The sequence below is a fragment of the Monodon monoceros genome, unplaced genomic scaffold (genome assembly GCF_005190385.1).
Source record: "Monodon monoceros isolate NGI ecotype Baffin Bay Population unplaced genomic scaffold, NGI_Narwhal_1 Super_Scaffold_15, whole genome shotgun sequence".
In the NCBI taxonomy this organism is placed as follows: Eukaryota; Metazoa; Chordata; class Mammalia; order Artiodactyla; family Monodontidae; genus Monodon; species Monodon monoceros.
This window is the reverse complement of record NW_021703771.1, coordinates 56344531-56360372: the sequence shown is the minus strand read 5'-3', so window position 1 is coordinate 56360372 and position 15842 is coordinate 56344531. Positions and strand designations below refer to the sequence as shown.

The following is a 15842-nucleotide window of genomic DNA, read 5'->3' as shown; positions in this document are numbered from 1 at the left end:
ATTCTTTCCATTTTATAGATAGGAAAATGTTAGAATCAGAGAAGTGATTTTCCAAGGATCATGAAAAAAAGTTGAGCTGGAACCATTTGGTACTTATGAATCCTAGTCCTATATGTTTTCCTGTTGTTTCACTGACTGCATTGGTGCTAGGACGAATCAAGAAATTTTCTTCTAGTGGACCACAGCATGGTGCATGGCAAACTCTTAACTCCTTGTGGAGGACAGCTTGTGTCAGATCACTTTAAGATCCTCTACGACAAAAAAAAATAACAGGTATCACTAACACCCTGATGATATCAGTACATTTGAAATTCACTGGCCAGGTGGAAAAAATATTACAGAAAAATGGGATAAAATATACCTGGGGAAAATATAAGGAAACAAAACTCCAGTTTTTATCAACACAGCACGAGGACATGTCAGCAAGATAACACACCATGAAGGCCCATGGGGAGTCTGTAAAGTTGAGTATTTGCTGGTGATGCTATAGTGCCCATGGGAAAAAAGCCCAAGTGATAATACTGTGATGTATTAGAGCAAGACTTGTACAGTGGACTAGGAAGCATCTTCTCTTAGAGGACAGTGTCTAGTTCTGTAGTTAGAGTTGTAAAAGGTGAGAAATGGGGGAGTTTTGGAAGAGTGGTCATGGCGAACAGAGAACCATCATTTGCTGGTAAGTCAGGCGGAGGTAATTAGTAGTTGCCTGTGGGGCAAAGCGTGTGTTTCTCTGATTTGAACACCATGTGTTGCCTGGGATCTTTTGGAAATACAGAATATTTCTGCTGCATACTTGATTATGTCTAGCAGATGTTGCTTTTATGTTTTTGAGCCCAATTTGCAGAATGAACATGGTGTCGTAAAACATACTCCTAAAAACAGAAGAGAGGAAACTAGTTGACTGGCCTCTTAACAGGACAGTTTTAAGAAGGGCCAGACTTTTAGCCGTGGCCTGTCTGGAGTACAAAAGTGAGACTATTCTAAGAAGAAAAGCAGTGTCATGACATGTTTATTGATGTAAACTGTGAATAAAGAATGTTCAGTCACCTTTTTAGAGAAAATATAAACTATTCGGCAGCTAAGGAGGGGACTGTCACTGGACGGTTGCCTCCTACCTACACTCCATCCCCTAATATTTAAAAAAATTGTTTTCTTGCAACATTTGCCAGTGATCCAAAAAAAGAAAAAAAAAATCCTCCTTTTCATGACTCAGTGTCTTCAGGTTGTTACAACAAAGCTGTTCAGCTTTTGAATCTTATTAAAGTCAAAATACTGAGTCATTCATCAGCACTAAGCGATTAGATTTTCGCTTTATGTGTGTTTTGAAAGCAGGGCTTGCTATAGAAGGTATATTTACATAACAACGCTGTTGCTCAATGCCCTTGCATTTTTCTGCACATGCTCTTATCTTAATGGAAATTTACTGGAAAATTCTTGCCAGAATAAACACATTCCTTCAGGAGTGAAAGGCTTAATGTACTTTTCGTTCAACGCACCACTTTCCTGTGAGCAGATGAACCAAATTATTTGGCATTAGTCATTATACTTCACACATTCCACAGTTCTTATCATGATCTCCCGTGGGGCTAAGGGTTGTCGAAAATAGCAATAAAGTAGACAATCTTACATTATAATGAGAGGTAAAACAAAAGCAAGGAAGGGCGTCTATATATTTGACATGAAATAAACCAAAAATGAATCCGGCAAACACTGTAAATTAGCTTTAGCTATCCTGATAAAGCAGGATTAAGGAATATGAACCAGAGATCAGTTGAGCTGGTGATCACAGAAATAAAAAATATAATTTACTTTTCATTTTTAAGAGAAAAGAGCGCTTTCTCATTCACATTGTAACTTAAGAATCAGGAGTGTAAACCCTAAACTGAGAACACCGGTGGTATCATGGCCACAGGGTGGGATACAAGGATGTAAACAGGAGTTGGGGCAGGGAGGGAGGAAGTGTCCTTTGAATTAAGGGATGGGGGGCGGCAAACAATGGACAATGGAGGCTAGAGGAAAGAGATTCACACAAACATGTCTAGACTTCCTCCTGTTGGCCCTCATTCTAACGCCCACCCATCACCAGGCCAGGATTGCTGCTGGGGTGAGATTATAGGGATTGTTCCATCATTCATGCCACCAGCATTAATAAAGTATGTAATCAAGGCAGAGAGAACCATCTTTAAAGGGATAAAACTGGCCGATTAGCGCATTACAGTTAAGTAGTCAGTTATATTGCATTTATTTGCAGCAATAGGTAATTAAGTTCTTTGACTTTTACTAAGTCAGTTGGAATTAAACTCCTGGGTAGATTCGACCAGAGTTTAGTGACCTTCTTCCTTATGCTGTATTAAATCCTACTATTTTAAATAACTATGGGAAAGGCCAGTTTAAATGTGATAATGTTCACACACTATTAAAGAATTTTGTTTTGTTGCATTTCTTTTTATTTTCTCTATGTGCAGTAAGTAAAACCAGTCTAGCAGAGTATTACTTCCTAATGTCTTCTTGGGAGATAAAAAAGCAATTTGATATTAGAGTAACAAAACACTCATTCACCAGTTATTGTCTCCACTCAAATTGTATTTCTGAAAAATTATTGAATATAAAGGGGAAAAACCATAGCTGAAAAATTTCCTTCTTCAAGTAATAAGGCTTTTCCCTCTCTATCTCAATATAAACAATAATGAAGCAATTTAATATTTCTATTCTGTATGGGTTTTTTTTTATTAGGCACTTTAATTCAATGTTAGTAGTAGGTAGGATATGACTTATAAAGAAAAAAAATATAGTTGAAGTCATTAAAAAATTTATTCACTTATCCTTTTCTTCATAGATTATATTTAACCAAATGTTTACAAGGTGATTCCTAACTACTTATTCAGAATTGCCAATAAATACATTTTTTACCATGTTTTAAAATATATGTAAGTAATGGGTACATTTATAAGTGTAAATATTAAAAGTTGCTTTCTAAAATAGAGTGTAACAGCAAACTTAATATACCATCCTTCATATTGATGTTTTGGTTCCAAAAAAACAAAATGAAAATTCAAATGGTGCCTCATTCATTGATTGTGGATATTTGCTATGTAAGGGTTGATTGAGTTTGATTTTTAGGTATCAATGATAAATATGAAATACTGTGTAAAATTCAATCCTAATTTAATTAACCTCTAATCAAGATTTAACCTGTTGCTTTCTAAGAACAAATTTTCAGGTTTAAAGAAGCCTTAAAACAGTTTAAGTGAAATGGAAAAATATTTATCACATTGCTGTTTGTTCTTTGCCATGCTTTTCCATAGAGGATAAAACTGTTCATTCTACAAGCGTATTATAATTAGTAGCCTCTCAAGATAAACAGTTTCAAAATACACATCTCTTTGGTTTTGTTAAGGAGAACTTGAGTTTCCAAATTCTCCAGCTCAGTACTATGATATTTTAGAAATTGTACTACTTCCTCATGTACTAAGATGAACCGTGTTTTCTTTTGAATTTATAGTCGCAGATACGGCCAGTATACCATGAACCAGGAAATCACCAAAGTTATAGAAAGACCTCCATTTGATCGATCAGGTTCCCAGGATTCTTTGGATGAACTATCTATGGAAGATTATTGGACCGAACTAGAAAATATCAAGAAATCCAGTGAGAACAGACAAGAAGATCAAGAGGTGGTGGTTGTCAAAGAGCCTGATGGTAATAATGAAATTAACAAAACTTTTTTCTCTTTTTTTCTTTTTCTCTCTCTCTCTTTTTTAATATGTATAGATGGGAAATGAATACATGGAAAGGAAGAGGAGGAAAAAAAAAATTAAAGCTAGGAAAACCAGAAAAAGATAAATGGTAGCTGCCTTTCAACTTGAAAATGACTTAATTGTGGCAGATTTATAGATGCAGCTGACAAATATAAGTGGCATAAGTAAATTCACTTAGTTTTGGATGTGGCTAGAATCTTGTTGGCTAAGCTTGCTGTATCATAGACTCTTAGAGTTAGACTAGAATTTTGAAATCATCGAAGCTTTATTTAAATTCCTTCTTTGATATCCTAGCCACATGGCCATTTGGCCTCTAGTGAGTATAGATGCTGCTTTTCCGTCAGCTTGAGCTGTTTCGGTGTTCTTTATTGTATTGATTTACAATCTGCTCTACACTACCTTTTACTCACTTATTGTAGATCTGCCTTCTGGAAGGTCAGAACAAGTCTGTTTTATTTTTTGCATGATAGCCTTTCAAATGGTTGAGGATAGTTGTTACTAGCCAAGCAACTTTTTCTAGAAGGAAAGATTCACATAAATCCATCCTTGTTGGTGATTTGCAGACCTGTCCCAGTACTGGTCATCTTATCTTTCAAAGTATCATCCTCCAGATTGGCAGCAGTGCCACAGTTTAGCCAGCTAAGCTCAGGGTACAGATTTGGACAGTGGAAGATGGTATTAGCATTCTTAGCCTCCATATTTACTTCTTGTATTTGGTTCATAATTTCACTCAAGTCTCTAGCTGCATTTCCCACAGTCTCCACTACTGTATTTGATATTCTGGAAGAAACATGTAAAACTTCACTTTTTTTTTCCCCTTAAATTTCATGCTTTTTTTTTTTTTTTTTGCTAATCTATTAAATTAAAGTAGACACTAGGTTTCTGATGCCCAACTCTGGCATCTATTATATTAGCATTCTTTCTATGCCTTGTGCCATCTATAAGTTTGTAAGTAAGTCTTTGGTGTATAAGTTGATACAAATGCCAAGAAAGTAAGAGCCACAGTTAGTACCTTGGGACCCACTGCTAGTAGTGACCTGTTTTTCAACAGAAGACTTCTTTTTTTTATATATATAAATGTATTTATTTTTGACTGTGTTGGGTCTTTGTTGCTGTGTGCGGGCTTTCTCTGGTTGCGGGAGTGGGGACTATTCTTCGTTGCGGTGCGTGGGCTTCTCACTGCGGTGGCTTCTCTTGTTGTGGAGCACGGGCTCTAGGTGCGCGGGCTTCAGTAGTTGTGGCTCGCGGGCTCTAGAGCGCAGGCTCAGTAGTTGTGGCGCACGGGCTTTGTTGCTCCGCGGCACGTGGGGTCTTCCCAGACCAGGGCTCGAACCCCGGTCCCTTGCATTGGCAGGCAGATTCTTAACCACTGCGCCACCAGGGAGGCTCTCAACAGAAGACTTCTGAATAATGCTAAATGACTTAGCATCAAGTTGTTTAGTACGGAAATCTATCAATACATAAATTGGCTTTTCTCCTTTGCTATACCATTTGTTGAAAAAAAGCAACCGATAATACTTGAAAAAGAAAAGTTAGAGATTTTCCTTAATTTAACACTGATTTGTAAAAGAAAATTATAACCAACTCATTCTTTTATTTGGGTTCTCTTTCATTTTACTCTCATTCTTTCTCACTTTACCAATCCAGTTGAGCTTTTTTGTGGTAATAGTGTCTCCCAACCTTTCTGTCTCAATGTTTCAAGATGGCAGCAGCATACCAGTGGCCTGCTGAGTAAGGAGGAAACATTCCGCAGAAGGCAGCACTCAAGCCTGATACATAGCCATGTGTCCTTAGCTATTTCATAATTCTCCAAGACTAAAATGGATTCATAGAGTGTTGTGATTATCAAGAAGAATTGGGACTGTTTCTATACACCCATGCCTTCTTTTTGACTTTAAGTTGTTTGAATTTTTACCTCTACTTTTTAATGGAACAAGTGACTCTATACTGTAATCTTGTTTACTTCCCTTATCATGGCAATATCAGCTTTTTTCTGGCCATTTGGTTTGATACACGTATACCGAGTTCTACCTTAACAGCATTAATAATCATGGCTGACTTTTTGTGTCGGTAAACAGTTTTTGTTGTCTGGCATGCAGAATGCCTGGCACTGCCTTATGGTTCTTGAAGCCAAGGTTATTAATACTTTATTTCTGCCCTCATGGAGTTTAGGTAGTAGAGAGGGATAGATGGGCACACCAGTCAGGGCTCCATCATGTGATATGGACTATAATAGAGCTCTGCAAAGTTCTTCCCATGTGACATTCTCACATTTGGTTATGAGGCACCCAGGGCAGCTGTGGTTTAGTTTACAGATGAGAAAACAGAGTCAGCTTGAGGCTGAGTGACCCGGCCAAAGTAACATGGCCATCAAGGTGCAGAAATGGGGTAAGGACACAGGTCTTTTGTGTCTCAAGTCCTTGATCTTTCAATTTCCTCTATAAACATGGAGCTTGGAGTGAATCTATTCTAGTTATCATTCAGTTTTTCTGTTAATCATCAACAGATCTTCCTTTTTTTTTTTGGCCGGTGCCGCCTGGCATATGGGATCTTAGTTCCCTGATCAGGGATCGAACCCATGCCCCTGCAGTGGGAGCACAGAGTCTTAACCACTGGACTGCCAGGGAAGACCCGAATCGTCAGTAGATCGTATACAACATTTGCTTTACTGTTTACTTCCTTTCAGTGTTTTGAATGGATTCAGTTGTTTAATTGGTTTCCTATAATAAGCTATTTTGGTCTTTTTGCTGAAAATAGTGTGCTTTAAAAAAAAATTTGTAAAAAACATGACTTTGATGGGCTGACCTGGGGGGGTTAAAAAAATTAATTTGAAATTGATTAGTTCCTGACGTCCAGATGCCCTTTACTTCTTTGCCACACTCCCTGTCAGCTACAGCGAGCAGAGAAAACAAGCCTTTCCATCAGTTAGGGCTGGACTCGGGTAGTGCTGAATTTAAGCCAAGAAACAGGGCTTTAATGGCCATCCCCAGCATCGACTTCCTTCTGTAACTTGATGGAAGTAAGTTATCTTCTCATGGCTTGCTCATCTCTGGAAAGGGAACAGTATTATCTTCCCCTGGTTAATCTGCAGGGAAGTTATAGAGGTTAATCACATGTGAAGTCATTTAAAACTTTTAATTGAGTGTGTATGAAATGGATCTAAAATTTGATATCTTTATGCCTGGAGTTTATGGCAGTTGTCCAAGTTTCAGATGACGATTCTTAGCACTGCGGTTTGGTTGTGATATAAGAGGAGTTTTTAAACAGCTTAAAAAAATGTAAACGTTCTCATATTTTGTGATTTAAATACCATTCTTCTCTATTGTCGTAGAGGGAGAACTGGAAGAAGAGTGGCTTAAGGAGGCCGGTTTGTCCAATCTCTTTGGAGAGGCTGCTGGAGATCCCCAAGAAAGCATGGTGTTTTTATCAACACTGACCCGGACGCAGGCGGCAGCTGTTCAGAAACGAGTAGAGACTGTCTCCCAGACCTTGAGGAAAAAAAACAAACAGTACCAGGTTCCTGACGTCAGAGACATATTTGCTCAACAGAGAGGGTCAAAAGAAAGGGAGGTAGGTTTTCTTTTTTGATAAAGCAAAGGAATAATAGCTTAGAATCAATTGAACCCATCCAGTTTAATTCAGATCATTAAAAACTTAATGGGCGTGTACATGCAAGGCGCTAAAGCTCCATGCTCTCCATGATAAAGAGGGACTTGACCCCTGTCCTTCTAGAAGTTATACTGATGGGGCAGAAAATGAAACAAGTTACATTTCTCTGTGACAGTCCCTGTGTTAGGTGTCCTTGGAGCTTTAGGAATGGCCCCAACCCCCTAGACAATGTCACTGCTAATTGTTACTTACAGAAAAGTCAAAGGGAGAGGATTCTTCCTTCTATGTTAACTCTTTTAGGAAACTTTGCTTTTTTTCTAGACTCCTGTGGGGATGAATGGAAGTGGAATGTGAGGGAGCTAATTGTAGCTGAATTATAAAACAGGAACCCTGAACGTGAAATAACTTCCCGTTTGCATCTAGCACCTAGCACGGTGCCTAGCACATAGAAGATTTGGGTAGATATTTGCTAAGATGATGAATTTATTAGTGGAAGCTGTTGGAGTCTGGTAGAGACTCTGGGGCTGATGGCTGTCAGGGGAGGCATGGTACAAGTAGGAGATCTGTATGGCGTAGAACAATGCGGCTCAGCACAGCCAGGTGGTAGGCTGCTAGTGGCTGGTCCAGGAGGACCTCAGGAGCTTGCACAAAATGTAAATTAACATCAGCTGCTCCTTCAACAAGACAGTCTTGCTACAAAGAGGAAAAAAAGGTCAGCTGGACTTAATGATGTTCTTAGGGTCAAAGTTGATCTATACTCTGGACTGCTGTCTGATGAAGTTGGAATAGCTCTGGTCTAGAAGACCCAGTTGGGTGATTGGAGTGAGAACAAACAGAACGGGTGTTGAACGATGATTGCAGTGATAATAATAGCAGTTATATTTGCTGCTGCCACTACTGAACACTTACTGTGCCGACTACTTTCCATGCCATATCCCATTTCATCCTTAGAGCTGTCCTGTGAGTGAGGTATCATCGTTTCCATTCTACAGGCTCATAGACTTTAAGTCACTTGCTCAGTGGTCCTGTAGATAGTAAACCCAGATTTGTCAGGCTCTAAATAAGTGCTTTTAACCACTGTGCATCCTGCTACGTTTGGGTTTACATATATGATTCTGATATTAGTAGTCTCAGTAAATACATGAGATGTATTTACACTATAAAGGGTAACAAAAATCTTTAAAGAATGAGGGACTAAATGGACTTATATTTAAGGTATCTTTCTGTCATATAGAGGTTTTTTGCTTTTTGTAGACATTTCATTCTTCCAAGAAATCGTTTATAGCTGCAGGTTCCTGCTCTATTTGCATGGTCAATTGTAGATCAAATCTAGTCCATTTTATAGGAGTTTTGGGGTGACTGGATTGCTCTAGGTAGGTCTCTGGCTGCTGTGAGGCAGTTACGCGCTTGCATACCACCCAGTCGTTATTTGGGACATCCACTGCGGTTGAAGGACTGGACTTGGTTTCTAGCTGTAGAAAAATGAATAGTAAAGAAATATAGTATTATGACATTTCCTTCCCAATTAAAGAGCTCTCCCTGAGGGAGTTAAGAGGAAACAAAAGGGTGGGGGGGGGGCGCAGAGAGCTGAGCCTAAGCAAACCATATACTGTGGGATTCCTGCCAGTCTCTAAGAGGATGTTGCTACTCAATGCTTCAAGCAACATTTTCCAGCAAATTCTTGGTAATGTCTAAACCACATGGTTTGAGTTCAAGGTAACTGGTGAGTTGTATCATCTGATGGAGTCAATAAGAGAGAAATAGCACAAGTAAATTAAAATAATGTTAACTTGCTTACACTTTATGCCTTTAATCGAAACACTGCCACCCATTAGAAATATGTCCCCCATCCCTCAAGCAGACATGGGCCAGCTATCTTTACTTGCAGTTCTTCTATTCTCAAATAAGTACAGTGGGCCCTCCATATCCCTGGGTTCTGCACCTGTGGATGTGGAGGGCCGGCTATACTATGCCATTTTTTATAAGGGACTTGAGCATCCTCCAGTGTTGATCCGCAAGGGCAGGGGTGGGGGGTGTCCTGGAACCAGCCTCTCACAGATACTGAGAGATGACTGTCCATATTCAGCTCTTCCGTTTCAAATGCTTCCTCATGAAGCCCTTGCTGACGCTGGGAAATATAATACAGAAATGAATACCATCTGCACTGTTATCTGCAATTGCTTAGGAAAACAATTCCAACCACATGCTCCAAAATACGTGTTCCTGTGTAAGATTAGCATTGCTCACTGTGTGCCCTGTGCCGTGGAGTGCTGGCCTTCTGCAGGCTCGTGGGCGGAGGGGGGAGGATGGTATTGCCCTGCCTGAGGGGGACTGAAGTAGTGCCACGACTCTCGTACCACTTCTGTGATTGGTAGTCGCTCTACACTGACCTGGGTACCTCTAACCTCTAAGTAGAGCACCTCTGCATACCTGCCCCGGTGCTTTTCTAGACTCTTCTTGGACTGCAGGTGGAGAGGGGAGTTCTCCTCTGCTAACACCTGAGTTGAAGTATGTGGGGAGGGGACTACAAAGGCCATCTTCTTTTGTATAGAGAGGAAAATCCAGTGGAATGAGTATTTTAAAGACAGTTCATTCAAATAGACCTCTGTGTATGATTGATCTAGACTCCCCTTCCTGATTCCTGAATTCCTCCTGAAGCCTTACTTGGAAAGGAGGAAGTACAGCCTGGACACACTTACTGGTGAGAGAAGCCAGCCATGTTTTCCTGTGTCCATAAACCCTTGGAGGGCTGCATTCTTCAGGTGTCACTTCCCCAACCCCTCGAAAAAGGAGTTCCTTTGAATATCTAAGCTCTTACTACCTGCTTGGTAATCTAGTTTTAGTTGATCTCACATTTATTACTAGCTTTTTAGAAAAATATGAAGAATTCTATTTTATTACCTACATGTCAACTTATAATTTTATTTTATAACAGCGTTATTGAGAGATAATTCACCAAGCCGCCCACTTAAAGTTTACAATCCAGAGGTTTTTTGTGTAGTCACAGATTGACAACCATCCTCACAATCCATTTTAGCACCTTTTCATCATCTCCAAAAGAAAACCCATACCCATTAGCAGTCATTCCTCATATTCCTCTCCTTACCCACTAGGCAACCACTAATTTACTTTCTGTCTCTATGACTTTCCTATTCGGAAGATTTCGTAGAAATGAAATCACACAATATGTGGTCCTTGTGACTGATTCCTTTCACTTAGTATAATGTTTTCAAGGTTCATCCATGTTGTAGCATGTACCTGTACTTTGTTTCCTTTTATTGCAGAATAATATTTCATTGTGTGGGTGGCTCGCATTTTGTTTATCTACTCCTCTGTTAATGGATATTGTTAACTTTTTGATATGTTTTCTTTTCCCTTCAATTTATAGCGGCGTTCTTGATGGCAGGGACACTCTTGATGTTGCCCTTATTCCCCACGGGGCTTAGTAGTGTGTCTTACAAGGTGTGGGTGATCACATGTTTATTGGATGATTGCTTGTTGATTATACCTGTAGTCCTTGTTTTCTATGATTGATATAATTCTGAGTGCATTTCTTGTACTCTGAAGGTTAGTAATAGAGTTATTTCACAGTACCGTTTCTCTGGTTGTGAGGTGGAGATGACTAAATGGCCCATGTTCTATCTTTAGCCTCCAGATGGTGCAGAATCACAATCAGTCAGAACAGACGAAAACAAATACCAAGGAAAAGCTGGTAAGTTGGACCCGTTCTCTTGTATGTTCTCATTTATTAGTATAACAAACAGATAAGACCTTTTAAAATATTCATCTTCAATTCTGGTAAGCAAATTCTATTCAGATACTCATATAAAGGACCCAAATAGATGATTACATAAGACTGAGCATATAGTTGGCCTTTGATTTTTTTAAAATGCTTGTCTATGTCTATCTGTTCTAACATCTCTGTACATAGTCAGTTTTCCCGAACACTTACTATGTGCCAGGTACTATGCAGAGATATTTACCTAATTTAATAAACTCAGGAGATCTATGTAGTAAATATTGTTCTTAACCCATTCTACAAATGAGAGAAGTGAGGTTTACAGATGTAAAGTTACTTTCCCAAGGCCACACAGCTAGTAAGGGGAGCCAGTGAATTTGGAACCTCATTTTCAGATCTGAAGTTCTTAGCTCATAAATGGATTGCTTTTCAGAAAGTTTAAAAAAACTTTTTTAAGTTAAGATTTTTTTTGGGGGGGGGTCAGTGATTACAGCTCTCCTTTTCATTCCTTTTTCTGTATCTGTTATTTCAGAAATGAATTAGAAATTCAAGGCATGGATGAAAATAAATAGTAAGACTTTATTAGTACTTACCAAGAAAGAATTTAAAGCTATTTCATGGATTTACAAAAAGGAAAAATTTCTAAATTAAGGTCACAGATTTAATCCTCAGTGTGCTGTTACTTAAAAACTATAGCAAAGGTTGTTGGTGGCTGCCTGAGTCCCGCTTGGGACTTTTCTTCTGTTTATGTCCTTAAGACCTGGCACCTGGAGTGTTCATGGCATTACTTGTGTTGTGTTTGGATTGGAAGTAGTGGAGGAAGAGTATCAGGTAGACTGTGGAGGCCTGGGAAGTGTTCCCAACCTTCCTATAAAAATCAAAGGTTAGTCCAAAATTACTGTATACGGGACATTTTGGAGTCTTGGAGCATCTAGTATCTTTATCCTTCCTTTCATACTTTTCTCAGAGCTTCTCTCCTGCACCCCTGCCTTAAAATATATACACACACACGTATTTGCATATATAAGCGTGTGCATGCGTGTGTATAGACACATACGTGTCTATATATTTACGTCTATAAAAGCACTTGATTTTTACTGTTCTGTGGAGATTTCTTTAGTTACATGTTTTATATCAGAATGAAATTACTGGGTGTTTCCCTAAGTCTGTGTGCCAGTAGGCACTGAAGTGGCAAGCAGGCTGGAATAGCCAGTGCAGGCGGGCTAGAGAGCTGGGTCGTCAAGAGAGACAGATGAACCTTTTGTGCCAATATCAGTATGCTTTGGGCTTTGGGGAAGAGCGACTGGCAATTGCTAAATGAATACTGAGGAAAACATTGTCCTTTCTTGGTGTTTTCCTCCTTTGCCAGAGATGGTGATGTAGGCTATATAAACAAGTTCTGGAAGACAAGTTCATTATAGCAGTCCCTTCCAGCCTAGCTTGCAGCAGCCGAGTGGAATGTGACAAACTTGCTGCCTGATTTACATCTGCTTTTGCTGGAATGCTGTGAAGTGGGCATAGAGCCTCCAGTCAGAATAATAAGAGAATGTGTATAATGCCATCCAAGTCACTGAGTATTTACTACTGCACCTGTTCTGGGCAATGCCATGCTCTTTTGCTAGCCAGTGAATTAACCAGTGTTATGCAAACATTGAAAGGTTCTGAATGAAATGCATGGAAAATATTGTCTGGAGTTCAGAAGTGGAGCTCTTTCCATTTGAAATCTGTAAGTGTGAGCTACGTAGTCTATTTTAAATGTTTTCCCTACACGTAGGCTTTTATGCATGTTCAATCAAAGTTACTTACTCTAAATGAAAAATAAAATTTTAATGTTGCAAGCGTTGTTGCATTTCAAATTAATTAATCTACTGCTAAGTATCAATCTTAACTTTTCATCAAATTATACAACTCTGTGTATATGAAAGTCCAATGTTTAATACATACATTTAGAAATACTAATAATGCCGAAATAACTTTTAAAACTTTTGTGTTATGTTTTCTTTTCCGAGTTCCAAGGAGGAGGGGAAATTATTTTTTAAAATAAAGATATGGATTATTCTGGACAATTGAAAAACTTTGAGTTTTGTGAAATATTTCTAACTCAGTGCTATTATCCACTTAAAAACCAAAGGAGAATAGATTAAATAAATTATATTATTTACACTTTTGGGCTTTAAGAGCCAAAAGGTTTATCTCAGCATTCTCTGTTAATGTTTCTCTTTGAGAGTAGATAATTGATTCGTAGATACTTTTATTAATCAGTTAACTATTTCTTTTAGCAGTGCTCCTTTATCACCCCTGAAACTGTTTTTCCTGCTATCTGCCTTAACTGGAGTTACCATTTGATCCTTAAGCCTTTTCTATATTGTGTTTTTTATTTTTGCCAATTTTTGGAGGAACTGCATATGTATAAAATGTATTCTAACTTAATTATAATTCTTCTCCTCAGTTTTGAATTCAGCACAGAACATTTGTTTGTGTGTGTGTGGAGGTGGTGTTTATTGTAGCTCTGACATGGGGCTGTTAAGGAGAAAAGGGAGTCGTTTTAACATTCTTGACCATAAGCACTCAGCTTTTAGAAAGGTAGCTTCTAATTTAAGAAAATGGCTAATCAGTTTTTTCCTCTTAGAATGGTTTCCTAGGAAACCAACATACATATTCACAGTAAAACATGAAGCAGTGTAAACCAGTGGGAATGTAAAACTCAAATTGTGCTTTGACATTTAAGTTAATACTTTAAAAATTAATCGGAGAGAGGTCTAGTTATCCTAATTAAAAAAAAAAATTGTCACAGGCTGTTGGAAAAGCATAATGTGACATAGATGGCAGCAGATAAATACAATCAAAGAGCTTTACATTTTCTCTTATTTTTGGAATTCACATGGGTCCATTTTACTTACTTTCTTATCTGTAAGATGTCACCAGGGCCAGCTATGTAATTTGCAAGGCCCAGTGAAAACTGAAAATGTAGGGCTTCTTGTTCAAATTGCGAGACAGCAACAGTAGAACGTTAAACCCAGCTTGGGCCCCCGCCGAGTACTACGTAAGTCCTACAACCACGAAGCCCTCACTGCTTATTGAATGAGAGTGTAAAAGGCTAGATTTAGATTTATCCGTATTTTCTTTTGAGTAAAACAATTTTTCTGTGTGTTTTTGATTTAAATGACTATAAGTATAGAAAATATATAGAAGATAATACAGATACATTTTCTGAAGGCATCAGACTTTTAATAGTATGTGTATATATGACATATTTATTAAATTTTAAAATTAACTTTACCCTCCATCACCTTGCTGTGTTAGTATATAAGCATTTGAATGTAATATGTAAGCTTACTGATGTAATCCAGAGCTGCCCACCATGAATTAAAGGTCTGCAATGAGAAAATAACAGTAATCCAGTCATTGATTCCAGGTTTTTATCTAGTGTGAGTTGTGTTAAAAACCAAAAACTTATCAAATAGCCAAATTTAGAAGTATTTTCTTCCAAGCTTAAAGCTGACATTTTCAGCAAATAAGTTTTCAGGTGTTAATTTTTTTCCTGGAGGATTAACAACAAACAAACCAAGAAAATAATGTTAAATTTATTATAAACTGTTGATGTAAATACATGGAACTTATTTCATTAGATTTATAATTGTAAGAGAGCTGTTATAATCTTTGTAATAATCTGGTGCAAAACCTGTTGGTTCTGGTACCAGGTACCTCCAGACCTGACTCCCACAGTGCACATTGTTGGTGCTAACTTTTGTTTTGGAATTTTTACTATGATAGATAGGTAACATTCCAGAAAGGACATGCAGGGCATGGAAGAAATCTTTTTCAGGAATCTGTTCCACTGTAAGGAAATTAAATGGTATATCATAGTTTTAAGAGAGAGTAAAGCTAACCTCATTCTCTCTTTTTTTGCTTTTACTCTCCCAGTATAAAATAAAGCAATGATTAAGTCTACTAAATTTTTGAGAGGTTTTTCATTCAGAGCTTGAGATCACCCATCAATGTTTTGGAACTGGACTCAGTCTTAGAATTGTGACCTCAGAGAAAGATTCCACAATTCAACTCTGGCTTTCTAGTCACCACCTTCCCTCCTCTACACCCCCATTCACCATTGGTAGAATTCCTTGAGTATACTTTTTACTATTAAAATAACCGTTAATTATTGCTTATAGTAAATAGTACTTTTCCCAAAGGTTTATATGGTTGATGTATTAGAAGTTAAAAAAAGAAGTAGCCAAAGCACTTGAATCTTTTGTCTTTTTCCCAGATCAGGCATCTAGCCTAGTTGTTGGCGGAAAGGAGCTGACTCCATTGGTGCCTGAAGAGGCACCTGCCTCTGAAACAGACATCAACCTGGAGGTATCATTTGCAGAGCAAGCTGTCAATCAGAAAGAGAGCTCCAGAGAGAAAATCCAGAGGAGCAAAGGGGACGATGCCCTGTTACCTGTATGTAATACACTATTCAGATGTCATTATCAGAGTATATTTTTCATCAGCTTTTTATTTGGAAAATTTTAGGTCCTTAGAAAAGTTGAAAGAATAGTATAGCATACACTCCCAGCCTTCCTGTAGATCCATTTAACATTGTACAACCTTTACTTTCTTTTTACATATATCTATCTATCTATGTATAGGTTATACTATAGACATATACTCACTTTTTTCTTTTTAGCCTAACAAAAGCATACAAAACAAAACACAGTTATAATGCTTAAGAAATTGAACATTAAAACAATAATTGT

General features: G+C 38.1%; 1 protein-coding gene across 3 annotated transcripts in view; it reads left to right on the top strand.

Annotated features, from left to right (window-relative positions):
• Nucleotides 1-15842, top strand: part of ARHGAP18 (Rho GTPase activating protein 18) — a 131743-nt gene that overhangs the window by 69588 nt on the left and 46313 nt on the right. For all 3 annotated transcript variants that reach the window (XM_029223987.1, XM_029223988.1, XM_029223986.1), the window contains exons 2-5: nt 3500-3696; nt 7087-7325; nt 11013-11076; nt 15368-15546. In XM_029223987.1, the coding sequence (XP_029079820.1) occupies nt 3500-3696; nt 7087-7325; nt 11013-11076; nt 15368-15546 (679 nt within the window). The remainder of the gene's footprint in view (nt 1-3499; nt 3697-7086; nt 7326-11012; nt 11077-15367; nt 15547-15842) is intronic.